Raw genomic sequence first — 19,004 nt, forward strand, 5'->3', positions numbered from 1 at the left:
CCAGTCCCAAAATCCAATATCCCTTTTAACCCTATGTCCGGGAATCTCCCTCCCAAGCCCTGTTATGTCAATTCTCAGATCAAGAGCTTGTTTTAATTAGAGTAGATGGCAGACCCAATAAATATACCCTTATAAAACCTATCCCTGTGGGACCCTTCCCGAAGTCATGGCTCAGTTCGTAATCTCTCCCACATGTCCGGTAAATTTACTGGGGGCAGATTTATTATCACGGTTCCGCTCCAGAATATAATTTCAAGATGGTCAGATGGTCCTTACGTTATATAACCCCTATGAAGATGAACACAGTGAGGAGATCTGTATCCTACATGCCCTTCCTACGGTTATGATGGCCCTGATAGGCCCAGATCCACCCCCAATAATGCCTGTAGAACCAGTAAAAGTGTTTCTCAAACCTGGTGCCCCTTTTCCCAAAGTCCATCAGTACCCTTTGAAACATGATCAGGAGCGGGGCATCAAGGGGCAAATACAAATGTTACTTGATAATGGTGCCCTGGTACCCTGTGTTTCCCCATGTAACACGCCCTTGTTTCCCGTTAAGAAAAAGACCCCACCCGGCCAACCCCCTGTGTACCGGCTGGTACAAGATCTACGGGCAGTTAATGCAGTTACTGTTCTAGAAACTCCGGAGGTGCCTAAGCCACATACTCATTTGTCCCAGATACCTCAGGATGCTGCTTGGTTCACAGTTATTGACCTTGCCAATGCCTTCTTCAGCATTCCATTACACCCAAATTGCCAGTTTCTGTTTGCATTTATTTATCAGGGATGACAACAGAGCAGGAAGCCATTGTTGCCACTGTTAGCCTCCTCAAGTATTTGGCAGATCTGAACTGTCAGGTTTCGGCCTCGAAACTTCAGTTCTGCCTTGGTCAAGTGATATTTTTGGGTCACTGTCTCCTTCAGGGTGTCAGACACCTCTCAAAAGAAAGAAAAATAGCCGTCAGCTCCCTTCCTTTTCCAAAAGATGAGACTGAACTCCAGCGTTTTCTTGGACTATGTACTTATTGTCGTCAGTGGATATCGGACGCGTCCCGCATAATGCAACCTCTCTACAATGCCCTGCAAGACGGTTTAAGATGTGCTGATGATTTGGCAGATTCCACACCGGATACGCTGTTACTACGGAAGATACTGTAGTGCACGGAGCTGCACTCCCTCCCTCACTGTCAGCACAAGAAGTAGAACTTCAGGCTCTGTCTACTGCATGTGTTCTGGCCAAAGACAGGCGGGTTAATATATACACGGGCTCACAGTATGCATTTGGTATTGCTCATGATTTCGGAGCCCTATGGGCCAATCGAGGGTTTATTACCACCGCCGGGACTCCAGTGAAGAAAGCTGAAGCTGTTAAAACCCTCATGGACTCAATCAAATTACCTACGCAGGTGGCCATTATCAAAGTTAAGGCGCACGATTCTAGGAACAGTCCACACACTGTTGGTAACGCCTTTGCGGATATGCAAGCAAAAGCTGCTGCTCTCCTACCCGTTGAACTGACTATACCAGCTATGGTGACCACACGCGCTCAGCGTAAACAGTTACAAGAAACACTGACTCTACAGGAACCTGATGATCGACGACAGACTGAAGTTTTCTGTCGGACCCCGCAAGACCGCTTAATGACGATGCAGAGAATGTCCCCAAAGGAAGAAGTGAAGTAGTGGAAGGCTGATGGAGCACGTATGGACATGGTCTCTGGAAAAAGGACCAACTTGTGTGTCTCCCTAAGCGGATGTACCCTGCTATTGCCATGTGGGCACATGGGCCCACACATCGAGGAAAAAAAAAAACAGGCCCTTGCCCTGGTACAAAAATTCTACTGGGCTCCAGGTATTTCTACAGTCCTGACAGCACTCAACCGTGCATGTAATATCTGTTAGACCTGCAATCCCGGTCAACTTATGGTGTTCCAGAAGTCATCGAAAGAGACCAAGGCCCGGCCTTTTCTTCTTATGTGTATCAGGAGGTTCTGACAATGCTTGGATCCACTGTAGCTCTCCATACTCCGTACCATCCACAATCCAGTGGGAAATTTGAGAGGCTGAACGGCACACTGAAGGGACAATTGACCAAAATGATGCAGGAGACTACGGCTCCATGGCCCGAGCTCCTACCCATTGTACTGTACCACATTCGTACTACCCCTAAGGCAAAACATGGCCTGTCCCCATATGAGATATTATTTGGTGCTAGGCCCCCAGTTGCAAATTTCCAGCCTCAGTAGTTATCAGAAGAAACTGATCGTGCTGTTCAATATGTTATTCAGCTTAGTAAAAATCTTGCTAACACCCATGTTTTAGTTTTTTCTTCCCTTCCAGATTCAGCAGAAACCGACACTTGTCACAACTTAAAGTCTGGTGGTTTTGTGGTTGTGAAAAGCCATGTCAGAAAACACGGACTAGAACCCTTGTATGACGGTTCCTACCAAGTCCTCCTCATTATGTCAGTAAAGCTGGAAGGAAGGCCGATGTGGATCCACGTATCGCACTGCAAGCTGGTGAAACAGACTAGTAGCAAATAAGGGGACATAATGTTTTGGTTTTTTTGTATTTCTATATAATAATATTGTTAACCGCATGGGACAGCCTAAATTCCCCAATATAATTGAAAAATAAGTTTGTACAATATCATGAAAGATTAGTAGTACAGATGGGTATAGCCAATAAAATTGTCAGTTCTGTTTTCATTTACCCTATGATTACACAAATGTGGGATAAATTGGTTAGGGCCACAGACTATCTAGATGATCAAATTTGGGATATATTGGATATACTTAATACTACTGTTGTTGTCCAAAACCAACTTATTATAGTAACTAATCAACATGCTGTAGTACTGTATTACTTAACAGCAGCACAGGGTGGTATGTGTCAGGTTATTGGACCCGCATGCTGTTATTATACAGATCCCAATAGCACTATGAAGTTAAAGTTAGAGGATATTCAAAGACTCGAAGATTAATATGATAAAGACAATGACTGTAATAAGGACAGATGGTGGGCAGATACCTTCTCCTTCATTAATCCAGCCAATTGATTTGAGGGACCTGGGGGATGGATAGCTGAAATCTTTCAAAGTTTGTTATGTATTGTTGCCTTTATCCTTGTCATGTATGTAATACTAAAACTTGTTATTTGGTGTATTTCTGTATGTATTAGGAAACTCTGCACTAAAGACAACTAATAATGATACCAAAAGCGTTGCCACCCCTGCTCTTCTCTACATCGATTTCACAAAGATACCTGATGAAGATGTTGAAGCCAAGCGCATGGCTATCTTCAAAAGATCCCCACTACTGTTATCAATAATTATTTGTAAATTCTAGTATACAGGGGGGACGGGTACGCCGCAACAGCCATGGCTGGTAACATGGCACCAGTCAAGTGAAGACCAGTACCCCTCGAGCTTAGAGCTTGGGATAGTACCTCTGATGCTGGACATTAATTAACAAAATTTATCTAGGGGGGAATGTAAAGGAAGAAATTAAGAAAGATTCTCCATTTTGTGCTTTTCGACTCCATTTTCTGCTTTTTGACTCCATTTTCTTGTTGTTAAAGATAAATTCTGTTATTTAATTACGTAAAAGGTTATAGCTGCCATGAAGTAACTTTATGTTGTTGTTCACAAGTTTGTTATTCAACTAGGCTATGGTTCATAATTGGTATAAAGACCTTGAGTCTTCTGACTCGAGCCAGATAATAGATTCGGGGGTGTATTGCTATACAAGACTGAGACACCTGTTAGTATGTGTTTTTCTATGCCAAGAAGATATGATCATATATGTAGTTTCCAGTTTTTCTGTATTCTTATGGGTTAAGTTTTTCCTGCATTCTTATAGGTTAAGAACTGTGAGCGTGTTCTTATGCTGATTGGTTGAAGTATAATTTCCATGACTATGAAAAGTGATATACAATAAAACAGGGGCCAGAGATCTGCTCGATCCCCCATACAGAGACACACGTCTCCGTCTGGTCATTTTCAGTTGCCGGCAAAGCTCTGTAGATTAATTTGGAAATCACTGAGTCAACCGTGAAGGATCAATTTAGATCCTCCCTCAACAATATCACCATTCCTCTAAGGCGAGTTTAATTGCCAGTAACTCTCTATCCCCAATTGAGTAGTTACGTTCACAGGGCGAGAATGCCTTAGAGAAGAAACCACAGGTCACCAGCTTACCGGTAGGCAGTTTTTGTGTGAGGACCGCTCTGGCTCACGAAGCATCCACTTCAAGGAAAAACAGTTTGTTGATCATTGGTCTGTGCAGGGCTGGTGCGGTTGAGAAAGCTTGTTTGAGGGAGGTGAAAGCTGACTCGGCCTAAGGAGTCCAATCCTTAGGTTTGGCACCTTTACAAGTCAAGGCAGTGAGCGGACTTACCAAAGAGAAGAAGTGGGGGATGAATTGCCGATAATAGTTGGCGAATCCCAGGAACAGCTGAATGGCCTTGATTCCCTCAGGTCGAGGCCACTTAAGCATGGCAGATACCTTCTCTGGATGCATCTCGAGACCTGTATCGGAAGTGATGCAGCCAAGAAAGGTTAAAGACCTCTGTTCAAACAGACATTTCTCAAACGTCGCATAGAGACGATTCTCCCTCAATCGTTGAAGAACAAGATTAACATTCCTCCTGTGACTTGGTAAGTCGGGAGAAAACACCAGGATGTCGTCCAGATACACCACCACACAAACATAGAGCAGGTTGCGGAATACGTAATTGACAAAACTCCTGGAAGACGGCGGGTGCATTGCTTAACCCGAAGGGCATCACCCGGTATTACTAGTGACCATCTCGCGTGTTGAAGGCGGTTTTCCACTCATCCCCAGATCGTATCCTGATGAGGTTGTAAGCCCCACAGAGATCCAACTTGGTGAAAATCTGGGAACCTCGAAGATGATCAAAAAGCTCTGGAATTAAGGGAAGAGGGTATCTGTTCTTTACAGTTATTAGGTTGAGACAACGATAGTTGATGCACGGGCGAAGAGATCCATCTTTCTTCTTGACGAAGAAGAACCCAGCTCCAGCCGGAGAGGAGGACTTCTGGATAAATCCTCGAGCCAAATTCTCCTTGATGTAATCGGTCATGACTTGAGCCTCAGTGGGAGAAAGAGGGTAGATCCTACCTCGATATGCAGTAGATGCAGGAATAAGATCGAGGGAACAATCGTAAGGCCTATTAAGAGGAAGAGTCTCGGCTTCCTTCTTGTCGAGCACATCTGCGAAGGACCAGTAGGCATTAGGTAACCCGGATAAAGCTGCAGGAGGCTGCGGGATTGAACCAGGCCAAACTGGTTTGAGGCAGTGATCGATACAGGACTGACCCCAATGAAGGACATCCCCAGACAGCCAATCCAGGACAGGTTAATGGAGGTGCAGCCACGGAAGACCTAGCAGAAATGGTGGAGAAAGATTCGGTAACACATAGAAAGAAATCTTTTCCCTGTGGAGTGCTCCAATTTGAAGCTCCACCTCCTTTGTGATACCAAGAATGGAATCCTTCAGGGGTCTTCCGTCTATGGAGATAATGTGCTGAGTCCGCTGCAGAGGAATAATTGGGATCCCGGACCGCCTGGCCAGTTTGGTTAATGAAATTTCCACTAGACCCAGAGTCCAGATAGGCCATCTCGGAGAACCGCATCTTTCCAAAGATCACCTGTATGGATATAGTTAGTGGAGAGGAGTCATTCTCACCTAGGGAGGCCTCCCTTACCTGTCCTAGGAGGAAGAGTTCTTCCGGCCTCTCAGTTCCACTGCATTGACCGGGAGCGGAGCATCCACCATAACAATATGGATTCCTAGCGGGCATTTCCTCCTGCAGATTCCTCTTCACCTTTACATGATCAAGCTCCATGGGTCCATCCCCAGAGACCAGAGCGTGACAAGATGGAAACTGAGGTTCTGGTGAAGATGCTGGATGTAGAAATTGCTTCTCAAAAATCCTCTCTCTGGAGCGCTCCTGAAGATACAGGTCAATCCAAATGGCAAGGGATATGAAATCATCCAGAGTCTCGGGTAGGTCCCTGACTGCCAATTCATCCTTGATTCTTCCAGATAGCCCTCGTCGGAAGGCTCCGACCAGAGGCTCACTGGTCCACTGGAGCTCCGAAGCCAGGGTGTGGAAACGGATGGCATACTGACCAACCGAGAGAGAGCCCTGTTGCAAATTGAAGAGAGACTCCATGGCAGATGTGGCACGACCAGGCTCATCAAATATCTTGCGGAACGTGTCCATGAATACCTGCAGATCAGACACGATGGGATCATTCCGCTCCATTAGGGGGTTAATCCAGGCTAAAGCCTTTCCCTCCAGGTAAGGGGAAGGAAAGCCACCTTGGCCATGTCAGTTGGGTAATGCAGAGGCAATAAACAAAAATGCAACAAGCATTGGTTGAGAAATCCTCTGCAGAACTTGGGGTCACCATCGTAACGAGGAGGTTTGCAGAGACGAGGACTGGGTCCCGTAGTAGGCACAATAGTCAGATGTTGTATCTTAGTTAACTGGTCATCCACGGAGGTCAAGTAGTCCAACAAGCGGGTCTGCATCTCACGTTGGTGAAAAAAATCCTGATGGAGCTCGGCTAGCTGGGTCGCGTCGGTGGGCTCAGCCTGTAGAGTAGATAGGCGGGTATCCAAGATTTGCATGAAGGCCACTAACTGATCCTGGCTCTGACAAAGCGCAGCCAGCTCTCTCTGGACTGAGTATCAGGCATCAGCGGAGTCCATGGTCTGGACAAACAGTTACGCCCACAGAGCGTGGGGAAGTATACTGGACTCACTAGACCACTGATGGAGCAGTGGTAGCTGTATACCCGGTACTCAAGAGACAGGAGAATGAGCTTCCAAAAAGCAAAGGTATTTATTTAAAGGAAGCTTTAACAAACAGAAAGAGGTGCCTGAGGGAAGAACCCTCTGGACCACAACACTGAACCACGTAGTGGAGCATCGGGCAAGGTGTACCCCTATACAGGGATTCCCCCGTCACAACATCAGATGGCCTAAATGCAGCAGTACCCGGAGCAGAGGGATGACCCGTACAGTCTGTATTAACAAGACAATGGAATTCAGGCTCTGTCAGTGAAGAGAATCCTGGAAGCTCTGTGCATGTCAGGACTCTGAACATTTTTTACCTTTTGTGCATTACTGCCCTTTTCCAAGATGGCGTCTATGGTCTCATGTGCACTGTGTCTTCCTGCTATAAAACTCCACCCCAGCCTTCAGTCTGTGCTAGAGTGTTCTGCCTTGCATCCAGCTCCTGACCTCTGATTACTCCCTGGCTATACACCTGCTCCTGTAAACATGTGGTTATCCTGCTACTCTGCTCTGAGTTCCTGCTGCATACACAAGTTTCCAGTAATCCTCCTTCATCTGCTGTTCGTGTTTACTTCCATCTGCATTTGCTGGTCATGTAAGCTGTTGCTGCTTTGCAATAACCTGAGACTATTAACCAGGCCTCCCTGGTTGAGCTAAGATATGATTTGAACTGCCTAATAAGCATATCTATTTGTGCCTGGACTAAGACAAGGATTTATTTGTGTCAAGTATCCTCAAGAATAACTGTGCTTCATAGACTTTCTGCTTGATTGCATTTTCCTCTGAAGTTTCCTATAGACTGCTAAGCTGCATTTAATATTTACACCAAGTGTTGTGGACTTGAGTTTCTCTCTGCACCTGTTTGAATCACCGTGTGATAATATAGACTTTACCACTTATAAGACTGTGTCCTGTAGTTGTCTTGTTCCACGCAAAGAGTCTCTTGAGTTATCCCCTATAATTATTACAGGATACCCTAGCCATAAAAAAAAGGAGACTGCTGGAACAATGACTGCAGAAAACAGACTAGAGCAGGTGTTTTCCATAATCAGATCACTGCAGAAAGATGTGGAAGGTCTGCAAAAGAAGTTTGGAAGCTTTGAACTCAATCAACAAGTGTTTGGACAGATTTTGCAGGACTTAAGCAACCACATGGCAGCCCAGGAAAACAAACTTGCTGGCATACAGTCCCAGTATGGACGGGCTTTTCAGGTCATAAGCACGCAAATAGCTGCACAAGTGACTTTACCCTCTGGGCAACCGCCACCAGCTAGCCCACCTAAGTTTCCCCATTCAGATTTAATGGTGATCGTGACAAATTTTGTGGCTTTGTGAATCAATGTATGCTATATTTTGATGTGCATGCTGACCGTTTTCCTACTGATAGATCCAAAGTATTGTGTGTAATAATGCTGCTGACCGCACGAGCGCTCGCCTGGGCGAATCCGATGATTGAGTATCGTGACCCACGGTTAAATAACTTGGATGATTTCTTGGCCGCTATGGCATTAATGTTTGATGACCCTAATCGCCGTGCAACCGCTGAATCTGCTTTGTTGTCTTTACGCCAGGCTAAACGTTCTGTTATTGAGTATGCCACTGAATTCAGGAGATTAGCGGTAGATACCAATTGGGACAGTTATGCACAATTGCCTATTTTTAAAAGGGGTCTGTCTATTATAAAAGATGAACTAGCTCGCTCAGAGTCACCCCAAGAGCTAGAGACATTTATACAGCATTGTGTGCGCATAGACATTCGCCTTACTGAGCGTAGGCAGGAGAAATTTGCTGCTTATAACCGTATTTCTAACTTTTCCCTTCCTTCCAAAGAGCCTGCAGGTAAAACCTCTCGGGAGGTGGAGGAGGTGCCCATGCAAATTGATTCCGTTCAGAAGCGCGAGATCAATGAGCGCCGGGAGCATCGCCTTCGTGAAAGTCTATGTTTCTACTGCGGCCAGTCTGACCACTTCTTGATCAATTGTCCTAAGTGTCCCAGATGGCCTAACAAGGAGCTAGAGCAGTAGGGGAGTATGACAACTGTGATGATGAATTTGACATCTCTGAATGTAGCCTGCCTTTAAATGCTGTATTCCATTAACTTTCTATGACTTCACCCCCCAAGGAGCTGAAGGAAAAGAACTCTCACTGTTCTCTCCCTATTAAGATTCTGTGTTCAGGACAGTGGATTTCCAGTTCAGCTATGATTGACTCTGGTGCAGGTGGCAATTTCATGGATATCGCATTTGCCAAGGAACATGGTATTGAAATTCAGCAAAGAGCCTCTCCAATTACCATGGAAACAGTGGATGGGTCACCTTTAATCTCTGGGCCTGTGGATCAGGAGACCGTACCCCTTGAAATTGTGTTGGAGCCTAATCATCAGGAGCAACTTTCTTTCTTGCTAATTTCTTCTCCTCATTTTCCTGTGATTTTAGGCATTCCTTGGTTGCGTTCTCAGAACCCAATTATCAACTGGGAGACCAAGGAGATTACCTTTCCAACAAGGAGCAACTCAGCGTTAACAGAAGCTGTACCGGAGTCCACATGTACAGGTATTTACTTTACCTCCAGCTTATAAAGAGTTCTCTGACATCTGTGATAAGAAGAATGCAGATCAGCTTCCTCCACACAGGCATTATGACTGTCCCATTGAGCTGTTTCCTGGGGCAGCTATTCCTTTTGGTAACGTATACCCTTTGGCGGCACCTGAGCTTCAAGCCTTAAAGGAGTATATTGATGAAAATCTGGCCAAAGGCTTCATACGTCCTTCTTCCTCACCAGCAGGGGCACCTATATTTTTTGTAAAAAAGAAGGATGGGACCCTGAGACCCTGTGTTGACTATCTGGAACTCAATAAGGTAACCGTACGAAACCGTTACCCTTTGCCTCTGATTCTTGAATTACTGGAAAGAGTCCGCCATGCTAAGGTGTTCTCTAAACTGGATCTTCGTGGGGCTTATAATTTGGTGCGTATTCGTCTAGGGGATGAGTGGAAGACAGCATTCAGATGCCGGTATGGACACTTTGAATCTCTTGTGATGCCCTTCGGACTTTGTAACGCCCCTGCAACGTTTCAACACCTTGCTAATGACATTTTCAGAGATTTGTTGGACCAGTTTGTGGTGATCTATTTGGACGATATACTAATCTTTTCTGACTCTCTACAGGAACATGAAGAACATGTCAAAGCTGTTTTAAGACGTCTGAAAGAAAACCATCTGTATATTAAGCCAGAGAAATGCGAGTTCCATCGTTCTGAGATACAGTTCTTAGGTTATATCATCTCTCCCCAGGGGCTGAACATGGAATCTGGTAAGATTCAGGCTATCCTTGACTGGCCGGTACCCAAGAACGTTAAGGAGGTCCAACGTTTTATTGGTTTTGCAAATTTCTACAGATGCTTCATTCGAAATTTTTCTGATATTGTCCGTCCCATTACTTCCTTGACAAAGAAGGAAAAGCCCTTTAAGTGGTCATCACAGGCTCAAGAAGCTTTTGATCGGCTTAAGATCTGTTTCACATCAGCACCGCTGTTGATACACCCAGATCCAACACTTCCTTTCATTGTGGAGGTGGACGCTTCTGATAATGCTTTGGGGGCTATTCTCTCCCAAAGAACTGGAGAGAAGGGTCTGCTACATCCTTGTGCTTTCTTTTCCCGTAGACTAACCTCAGCAGAGAAGAATTACGACGTGGGAGACAAGCAATTGCTGGCTATTATTGCGGCTTTCAATGAATGGAGGCATCATCTGCAAGGAGCTGCACAACAGATCATAGTGCTAACTGATCATCGCAATTTAGAGTTCCTTAAATCCGCTAGATGTCTTTCTGCTCATCAGGCTCGTTGGAACTTATTTTTAAATCAATTTAACTTTGTTATCTCGTACCGTCCAGGTTCTCGTAATGGAAAGGCTGATGCTTTATCCCGAATCCATGCTGCGGATTCCGTACCTGGAGCCCCGTCCAAGACCATTCTATCTGATGCCAATTTCATCGGAGTTATCCACGATCAGGACTTGTGGAAGAAGTGCAGGGAGGCCTATGACGGTGATGTATTTCTGACCAACCCACCTGTGGATATTAATCTTGTCTTTAAGGGTGGCATGTGGTTCAGAGATCTACGTATCTACGTCCCTGAGGTCGTCCGTCTGCAGATCCTCAAGTTGATACATGACTCCAAGTGGGCTGGTCACAGGGGGGTACAGAAGACACAAGAGTTCCTGAGCCGATTCTTCTGGTGGCCAACTTGCCTGAAGGATACCAAGGACTATGTTCTCTTTTGCGAGGTTGGTCCCCTTTTCAAGACTCCTCATGTGGCACCTACGGGTCTTCTACAACCATTACCTGTTCCATCCTGCCCTTGGGAGTCTATATCAATGGACTTTGTGGAGCTGCCTACATCGGGGGGCATGAATACAATCATGATGGTAGTTGATCGCCTGACTAAAGCTGCTCATTTTGTTCCAGGCACCGGCCTCCCCTCAGCTAAAGATACAGTGAACTTGGTTATACAGAATGTCTTTCGGTTGCATGTGGTTCCGGATGAGATCATCTCTGACCGTGGAGTACAGTTCACTTCAAGATTCTGGAAAGGGTTTTGCTCTGCACTCAAAATTAATGTCTGTCTCTCTTCCGCTTACCATCCCCAGACAAATGGTCAGACTGAGCGTACCAACCAGACGCTGGGACAATATCTAAGATGCTATGTCAGCCATCTCCAGGATGATTGGTTGGAGTTGCTGCCATTAGCCGAATTTTCATATAATAATTCTCAGAGCGCCTGCACTAAATTTACACTACACCTTTCTTTGCCAATTTGGATTATCATCCGTGTATTTTACCTAGGTCTCCAATTAATTCTCCGGTTCCAGCAGTGGAGGAAAGGCTGACTGCGATGAGACAAAATGTGGAGGTTCTGAAGGAATCCCTGACCACAGCTCAAGAACGTTATAAGAGATCGGCTGATAGATTCCGTAAACCTGCACCCATGTTCAAGGTAGGAGATTCCGTATGGTTAGCAACTAAGAATCTGAAGTTAAACGTTCCTTCACAAAAACTTGGACAGAAATTCATTGGCCCCTTCAAGATCAACGGTATTGTGAGCTCTGTGGCCTGCCGGCTGAAGCTACCTAGGACAATGAAGGTACACCCAGTTTTTCATGTATCTTTACTAAAGCCTGTATCTCCTAATACCTTCCAGGGACGTGTTGTGCCACCTCCGCAGCCTGTGGTGATTGATGGGCAAGAACAATTTGTGGTGGAGGAAATTATTGATAGCAGGAATCGGCTCCAATATCTGTTAAGATGGCAGGGATATCCCCCTGAGGAAGACTCTTGGGAACCTGTGGAAAACATCAATGCCCAACAGAAGATTTCTCGTTTTCATCAGAGATTCCCTGAGAAACCAGGTCCAGGATCGTCCTGAGGCCGCTTCTAAGGAGGGAGTAATGTCAGGACTCTGAATATTTTTTACCTTTTGTGCATTACGGCCCTTTTCCAAGATGGCATCTTTGGTGTCATGTGCACTGTGTCTTCCTGCTATAAAACTACAACCCAACCTTCAGTCTGTGCTAGAGTATTCTGCCTTGCATCCAGCTCCTGACCTCTGATTACTCCCTGGCTATATACCTGCTCCTGTGAACCTGTGTGGTGATCCTGCTACTCTGCTCTGAGTTCCTGCTGCATAAAACAGTTCCAGTAATCCTCCTTCATCTGCTGCTCGTATTTACTTCCATCTGCATTTGCTGGTCATATAAGCTGTTGCTGCTTTGCAATAACCTGAGACTATTAACCAGGCCTCCCTGGTTGAGCTAAGATATGATTTGAACTGCCTAATAAGCATATCTATTTGTGCCTGGACTAAGACAAGGATTTATTCGTGTTAAGTATCCTCAAGAATAACTGTGCTTCATAGACTTTCTGCTTGATTGCATTTTCCTCTGAAGTTTCCTATAGACTGCTAAGCTGCGTTTATTATTTGCACCAAGTGTTGTGGACTTGAGTTTCTCTCTGCACCTGTTTGAATTACCGTGTGATAATATAGACTTTACCACTTATAAAACTGTGTCCTGTAGTTGTCTTGTTCCATGCAAAGAGTCTCCTGAGTTATCCCCTATAATTATTATAGTGCAGTCCCGGAAAGGCTGATCCAGCCGGCAGCGATATCTGGATGGTTCTGTGAGGAGCAGCTTAGTCAGCCTGGAGTGGAAACTGGAGAGTCCAGAAGGATCCAGAATAGGGAACTGCCAGCGGAGGATTCTGATGAGAAAGAGGAATTAGAAAAACGAAAGTAATAAACTTCAGTTTGCAGAGCACAGCAGAATGTGGCCTGAGCAGAAGGCCACGAACAACAGAATGAACACATTGCCCAGGCACCTCCCATAAGGGTTGGATGCCTTTTATGCACAGAGCAGCATAGCACAGAGAGCCCTAATAGAGAACAGGTGCTCTGCTGTTTTAAGTATGTGCAGGAAGCGGGGCACGCCTACTAAGAGCCATTCCAGGAGACCTGCCAAGAGGATGCAGGTTCTTAGCAGAGAGAGGAGCAGCTAAGTGTCTGGAGCCACAGACAGTGTGGGTAGTACCAGTGGATCTGCGTGAAAGGCGCTGGTCTCCCTTCGCAGCGGAGACCGGGCCTGCAGCTGCGGGCATGACAGTTGCAGAGTCTTTTTCTGACCGGCAAGGCCGGCCAACTTGGAAGAATGACCCCACCGGAGGACACGGCTCTGATTTGAAGCAGATACTAGAGTCTTACCCGGGGGAAGTCGAGCAAGATTAACTGCAGCTACAGGCACAAACATGGACGGTTGATGTGTTGCGGTTCTTCCTCAAAATCGGGAGGCAGGAACACTCGAGAGAGTGCATCGGCTTTAACGTTCCTATCACCTGGACGGAAATGAAGAACACTATTAAATTGGGCAAAAAACAAGGCCCAACGGGCCTGACGAGGATTCAGCCTTTGTGCGGATTGGAGATAAGCGAGGTTCTTATGATCAGTGAAGATGACAACCTGATGGGCCACTCCCTCAAAGAGATGTCGCCACTCTTGCAGGGCTAACTTGATTGCCAACAATTCTCGATCTCCCACGGAATAGTTCCTTTCTGAGGTAGAAAAGACCTTCGAGAAGAAACCACAGGTGACCATCTGACTGGTAGTCGACTTCTGGGTGAGAACCGCTCCAGCACCTATGTTAAAAGTGTCTACCTCTAGCAATAATTGCTTATCTGAATCCGGTCAATGAAGAATGGGTGCGGAGGAGAAGGCCTCTTTTAGAGAAACAAAAGCCTCCTCTGCCTCAGGAGTCCAATCCTTGGCGTTTGCGCCTTTCCGGGTCAAGGCCGATTTGGGTGGCACTCGGGTGGAAAAGTGTTTGGTAAATAAACGGTAATAGTTAGCGAACCCCAGGAACTGTTCTATGTTTTTCAGACCGGATGGGCGAGGCCACTTAAGGATGGCGGATACCTTCTCCGGATACATCTTTAACCCTGTGGACAAGACTATATAACCAAGGAAAGGCAGAGAAGATTGTTCAAAGAGGCACTTTTCAAATTTAGCATAAAGTCTGTTCTCCCTAAATCTTTCTAAGACCAGACGTACTTGTCTCTGGTGGGAGGCTAAATCTGCAGAGAAGATCATGATATCGTCCAGGTAAACAACAACACACGAATAGAGCAGATCTCTGAAAATATCATTTACGAATTCCTGAAAAACTGCAGGTGCATTACTTAGACCGAACGGCATTACCAGGTATTCGTAGTGTCCGTCCCAGGTGTTACCAGGTATTCGTAGTGTTTGTCCCAGGTGTTAAAAGCGGTTTGCCACTCATCTCCTTTACGAATACGTATCAGGTTGTAGGCCCCTCTGAGGTCCAGTTTGTTGAAGATTTTAGACCCCCTAAGACGATCAAACAACTCTGAAATAAGAGGCAACGGATAAGTGTTCTTTACCGTAATCTGGTTCAGCCCCCTGTAAATCGATACAGGGCCGTAGAGATCCATCCTTTTTCTTCACGAAGAAGAATCCTGCTCCTGCTTGCGAGGATGACCTCCGGATAAATCCTCTAGCCAGGTTCTCCTGAATGTAATCAGACATGGACTGGGTCTCTGCTTGAGAAAGAGGATAGATTCGCCCTCGAGGAGGAGATGTTCCGGGGAGCAGATCAACTGGGCAATCATATGACGTGTACGGAGGTAATTTCTCAGCCTCCTTTTTACAGAAGACATCAGCGAAGGCCCAATAAGAGGGTATGCCCAGCAGGGCAGTGGGCTGGACTGGAAGAAGAACAGGTCGAACAGGGATGATACACCGATCCAAGCAGGAGTTTCCCCAGCGCAGAACCTCCCATCTTCCAATTTAAGACTGGTTCATGCAACCGGAGCCAGGGTAGACCTAAAAGCAAGGGGTGAGACGAACGTGGCAACACCTAAAAGCGGATTCTTTCTGAATGTGTTAAACATACCCAGAGTTCCACAGGCACAGTCTGGAACCGAATGGACTTGGACAGGGGTTTGCCATCCACAGATGTCACCTGCAACGGTTCTGGAAGGCGCTGGAATGGTATCTGATAACGATCCACAACCGCCTGCTGAATGAGATTCCCGGCGGCTCCAGAATCCAGGTGGCAGAGTTCTGAAAATTTTACCTTGCCAAAGACAATGGAGACTGTTATTTGCAGTGGTGGAGAGATGATCCTTACATAGGGCTGCCTCTGCTACAGACCCTAGGCACTGGAGTTTCACAACTTCTTTGGACAGGTGCGGATAAAATGCTCAGAACTGCCACAGTAGAAACAGCTCCTCACCTGGTGACGTGCCTCCAGGCGGCGGTTACCCAAGCTTACCCGATCTACTTCCAGAACCATAGGTGAGGGGAACGAAGTCGGGGAAGTCTCTGATTTTGGAGTACTAGCAACCGGGTGGTAGGAACCTTTTTCACGTTTGATCTCCTTGGATCGTTCTTGAAACCGTAGGTCAATCCGGACTGCCAGGAAATTAAATAATCCAGAGTTGTAGGCACGTCCCGTCCCGCCAGCTCACCCTTAATTCTTCCTGAAAAGACTTCCCAGAAGGTAGCCAAGGCTTCATTGTTCCAGGATAATTCAGACAAAAGGGTAAGGAACTGCACTTTATACTGAGCCACAGTAAGAGCCTACTGGCGTAGTCGAAGAAGAGCCGAAGCTGTCGCCTAGCACGACCAAGTTCGTCAAAGGTCATGCGGAATGCCTCTATAAAAGACTGAAGATTAGTTACCAGAGGATCCATTCTCTCCCACAGCGGATTCAGCCAGGGCCTCTCCGTCAAGGTGAGACATGATGAAGCCCACCTTGGCCCGATCAGAAGCAAACATATGCCCCAGGAGTTCAAAGTGCAGTGTGCACTGGAAAATTCACCCCCAACACTGAACGGGGTTGCCACAGAAGCGGATAGGAGCCGATAGGCGAGGACCTTTACTTGCTGTGCAGTAAGATACCTGGATGCCGGTGGTGGGTGACGGGTGCAGTCAAAGAAACCAGGGTATCCATGCGACTTGACAAGTTGTGCAGAAAAGTCCTGATCTTGTCCTGTTGACTCCTCAGACAGGTAACCTCTTGACATAGCTCCACGGCTGACGGTGCCTGGGATCCAGCGGGTTCCATGGCCAGAGTTATCTGTAACGAATGGAAACTGAGGCTGTGAAATATTAATTTTTGACTTAATCTTATTCTCAATTCTGTACTGAGCACATTGCCTTTCACTGACATTACAAAAGCTATTCCTGTATATTTAGCTCAGAGTATAAGTTAACACCATATAGAGAGAACACGTGCTCTATTGGACATATAACCGAGACTCACAGGAGGGTGGGGGCTGTCACCTCCTATCTGCTCCTTCTCTCTCCACGGACTTCAGACTACTGACAGAAGGAATGAACAGCTGGTAGCCATGATGACTTCTACTCCTTGACAAAGAGACACCATTTACCATTCAGAATCTCAAATGGACAATCCCTTTGTAACTACCGTATTTTCCGGCGTATAAGACGACTTTTTAACCCCCGAAAATCTTCTTAAAAGTCGGGGGTCGTCTTATACGCCGGGAATCGACTTGTACGCCGGTGTATATGGTGGGTGGGGAGGGGGAGTGATCCTGATGACGAGGGGGCGTCTCACAGGAAAGTGAGTAATCCCCATTACCTTATCCTAGCGGTGCAGCGTGGGGGTGTCAGTGCTGGGAGCGGCGGCAGCTGCTGTGTTCTGGTGCGGCGGCTCCTCTTCTGTGTGGGGCCTCTGTGCTGTGAGGTGGCGGCGGCAGCGGCGTATCTTTATCCAGTTGGGGCTCCTCCGGCATCTCCTTAGCCCTGGAGGCCCCGCCGCAACTCCATCGGTGCAATGTGGTGGCCTCCGGGAAAATGGCCGCTGCTCAGATTCAGATCTCGTGTCCCGAGATTTCGGGACGAGATCTGAATCTGAGCAGCGGCCATTTTCCCGGAGGCCACCGCATCGCACCTATTGAGCTGCCTCCGGGAAAATGGCCGCTGCATTGCACTCATGGAGTTGCGGCGGGGCCTCCAGGGCTAAGGAGATGCCGGAGGAGCCCCAACTGGATAAAGATATGCCGCCGCCACCGCCACCGCACAGCACAGAGGCCCCACACAGAAGAGGAGCCGCCGCACCAGAGCACAGCAGCCGCCGCACCAGAGCACAGCAGCCGCCGCCGCCACTCCCAGCACTGAGACCCCCACGCTGCACCGCTACGATAAGGTAATGGGGGATACTCACTTTCCTGTGAGACGCCCCCTCGTCATCAGGATCACTCCCCCCCCCCCCCCAAAAGGCACATATTCACCGGCCCTATAAGACGACATAGGGTGTATAAGAAGACCCCCGACTTTTAAGAAGATTTTATATTTTAACTGGTAAAGTTGGGGGGTCGTCTTATACGCCCAGTCGTCTTATACGCCGGAAAATACGGTACTTCACCTATTTTATGTTTAGCTGCAATGTGGGTTTTTTTGTGGACAATCCAATAAACCACTACATTTTTTATGAAAATATCATGACATTTTTCTTTAAGAGTATTGCATCTGGTAAAGAGTCCTGATTAAATAAATGTGTGATATAAGCATATTTAACATTTGGCCAAGCCAGATCTGATTTTTTGTGCTATTTTTGCGTGGATTTCCTTCTTCTTGCACACAGGGGAAGAGAAGAGCTTCACTAAACGTCAATTATGCAAGTTTTCAGGAATTCCACTACAACACTTCAAGTCACAAGGACCACACAGAAGCTACGAGGGAGGACTAACAGGTGCCAGATGGATTGACAAGTACTGGAAGTACTTGTCAATCATTCCGGCATATGATAACAAAATCCATGTGTGCAGAAATTCAGAGATATTTCAGAGTTTTGCTGATAAGTTTGATTTGACTAATGAGGAGAAAAATCAGTTGTTTAAAATGTGACTTCCTGCAACTTTTTCCAGAAGGTTATTATTGAAAATTCAAAATGATGATGAGTTCCACGAAGAATTAACCGATATAGAAAGATTAAGAATTCTGATATTCTGTGGCTTAAAAGAAAATTATCCAGATATTGATATTCTTCTAAAATTAAGGATTGGCCGGAAAGAATGTACTTTTACATTCATGTCCATATTTGAAAGGTTGTACAAAACTGTCATTAAAAATTTCAATACACAAATCAATGATAAAATGTTTTGTAAACAAACTTGGATTCCTAAATTCTGTATCTCGTGTTATTGCGTCGCAAAAAGATTGTTTGAATGTGCGCAATCCCTTGATTTTTCTAGAAAACATGAGAATCTTGAAATGAAAATAAATCATACTAAGTTTTTGAAAACAAATACAGTAAAATTTTACCAAAAGCTAAAATCAATATCTCCAAAACTGAGTTATCCCCAAAATTACATATTTGTTATAAGCCCTACCAAAAGATCCAAGAGTCCACTAAAGAAGTTGCACTGAAAGGGTTAAAAGGTGAAGGTTAAGATCTCTCTGTAAAGATGGTGGAAATTGACAGACAGAAACAGGTGAGCATGGGAGGTGAGCTGAAGACTCCATTATCAGAGCTCTTCAAAAGAATCTATAAGTCTAAAAATGACAATTTCAAATAGAGTTTTTCAAGACATTATCGACAGAGATAAGATTTGGTTTAGGAATTGGCTAAAATGTAATTATAT

The 19,004-nt window shown here is 45.9% G+C and overlaps 1 protein-coding gene across 1 annotated transcript in view; it reads right to left on the reverse strand.

The window, feature by feature from the left end:
• LOC143788781 (uncharacterized) overlaps nucleotides 1-19,004 on the reverse strand; it is a 417,721-nt gene that overhangs the window by 4,960 nt on the left and 393,757 nt on the right. The window contains exon 6 of the mRNA XM_077278662.1: nucleotides 16,297-16,474. Coding sequence (XP_077134777.1) covers nucleotides 16,297-16,421 — 125 coding nt within the window. The 5' untranslated portion in view covers nucleotides 16,422-16,474. The remainder of the gene's footprint in view (nucleotides 1-16,296; nucleotides 16,475-19,004) is intronic.

Source organism: Ranitomeya variabilis, chromosome 8 (genome assembly GCF_051348905.1).
Source record: "Ranitomeya variabilis isolate aRanVar5 chromosome 8, aRanVar5.hap1, whole genome shotgun sequence".
Taxonomy (NCBI): Eukaryota; Metazoa; Chordata; class Amphibia; order Anura; family Dendrobatidae; genus Ranitomeya; species Ranitomeya variabilis.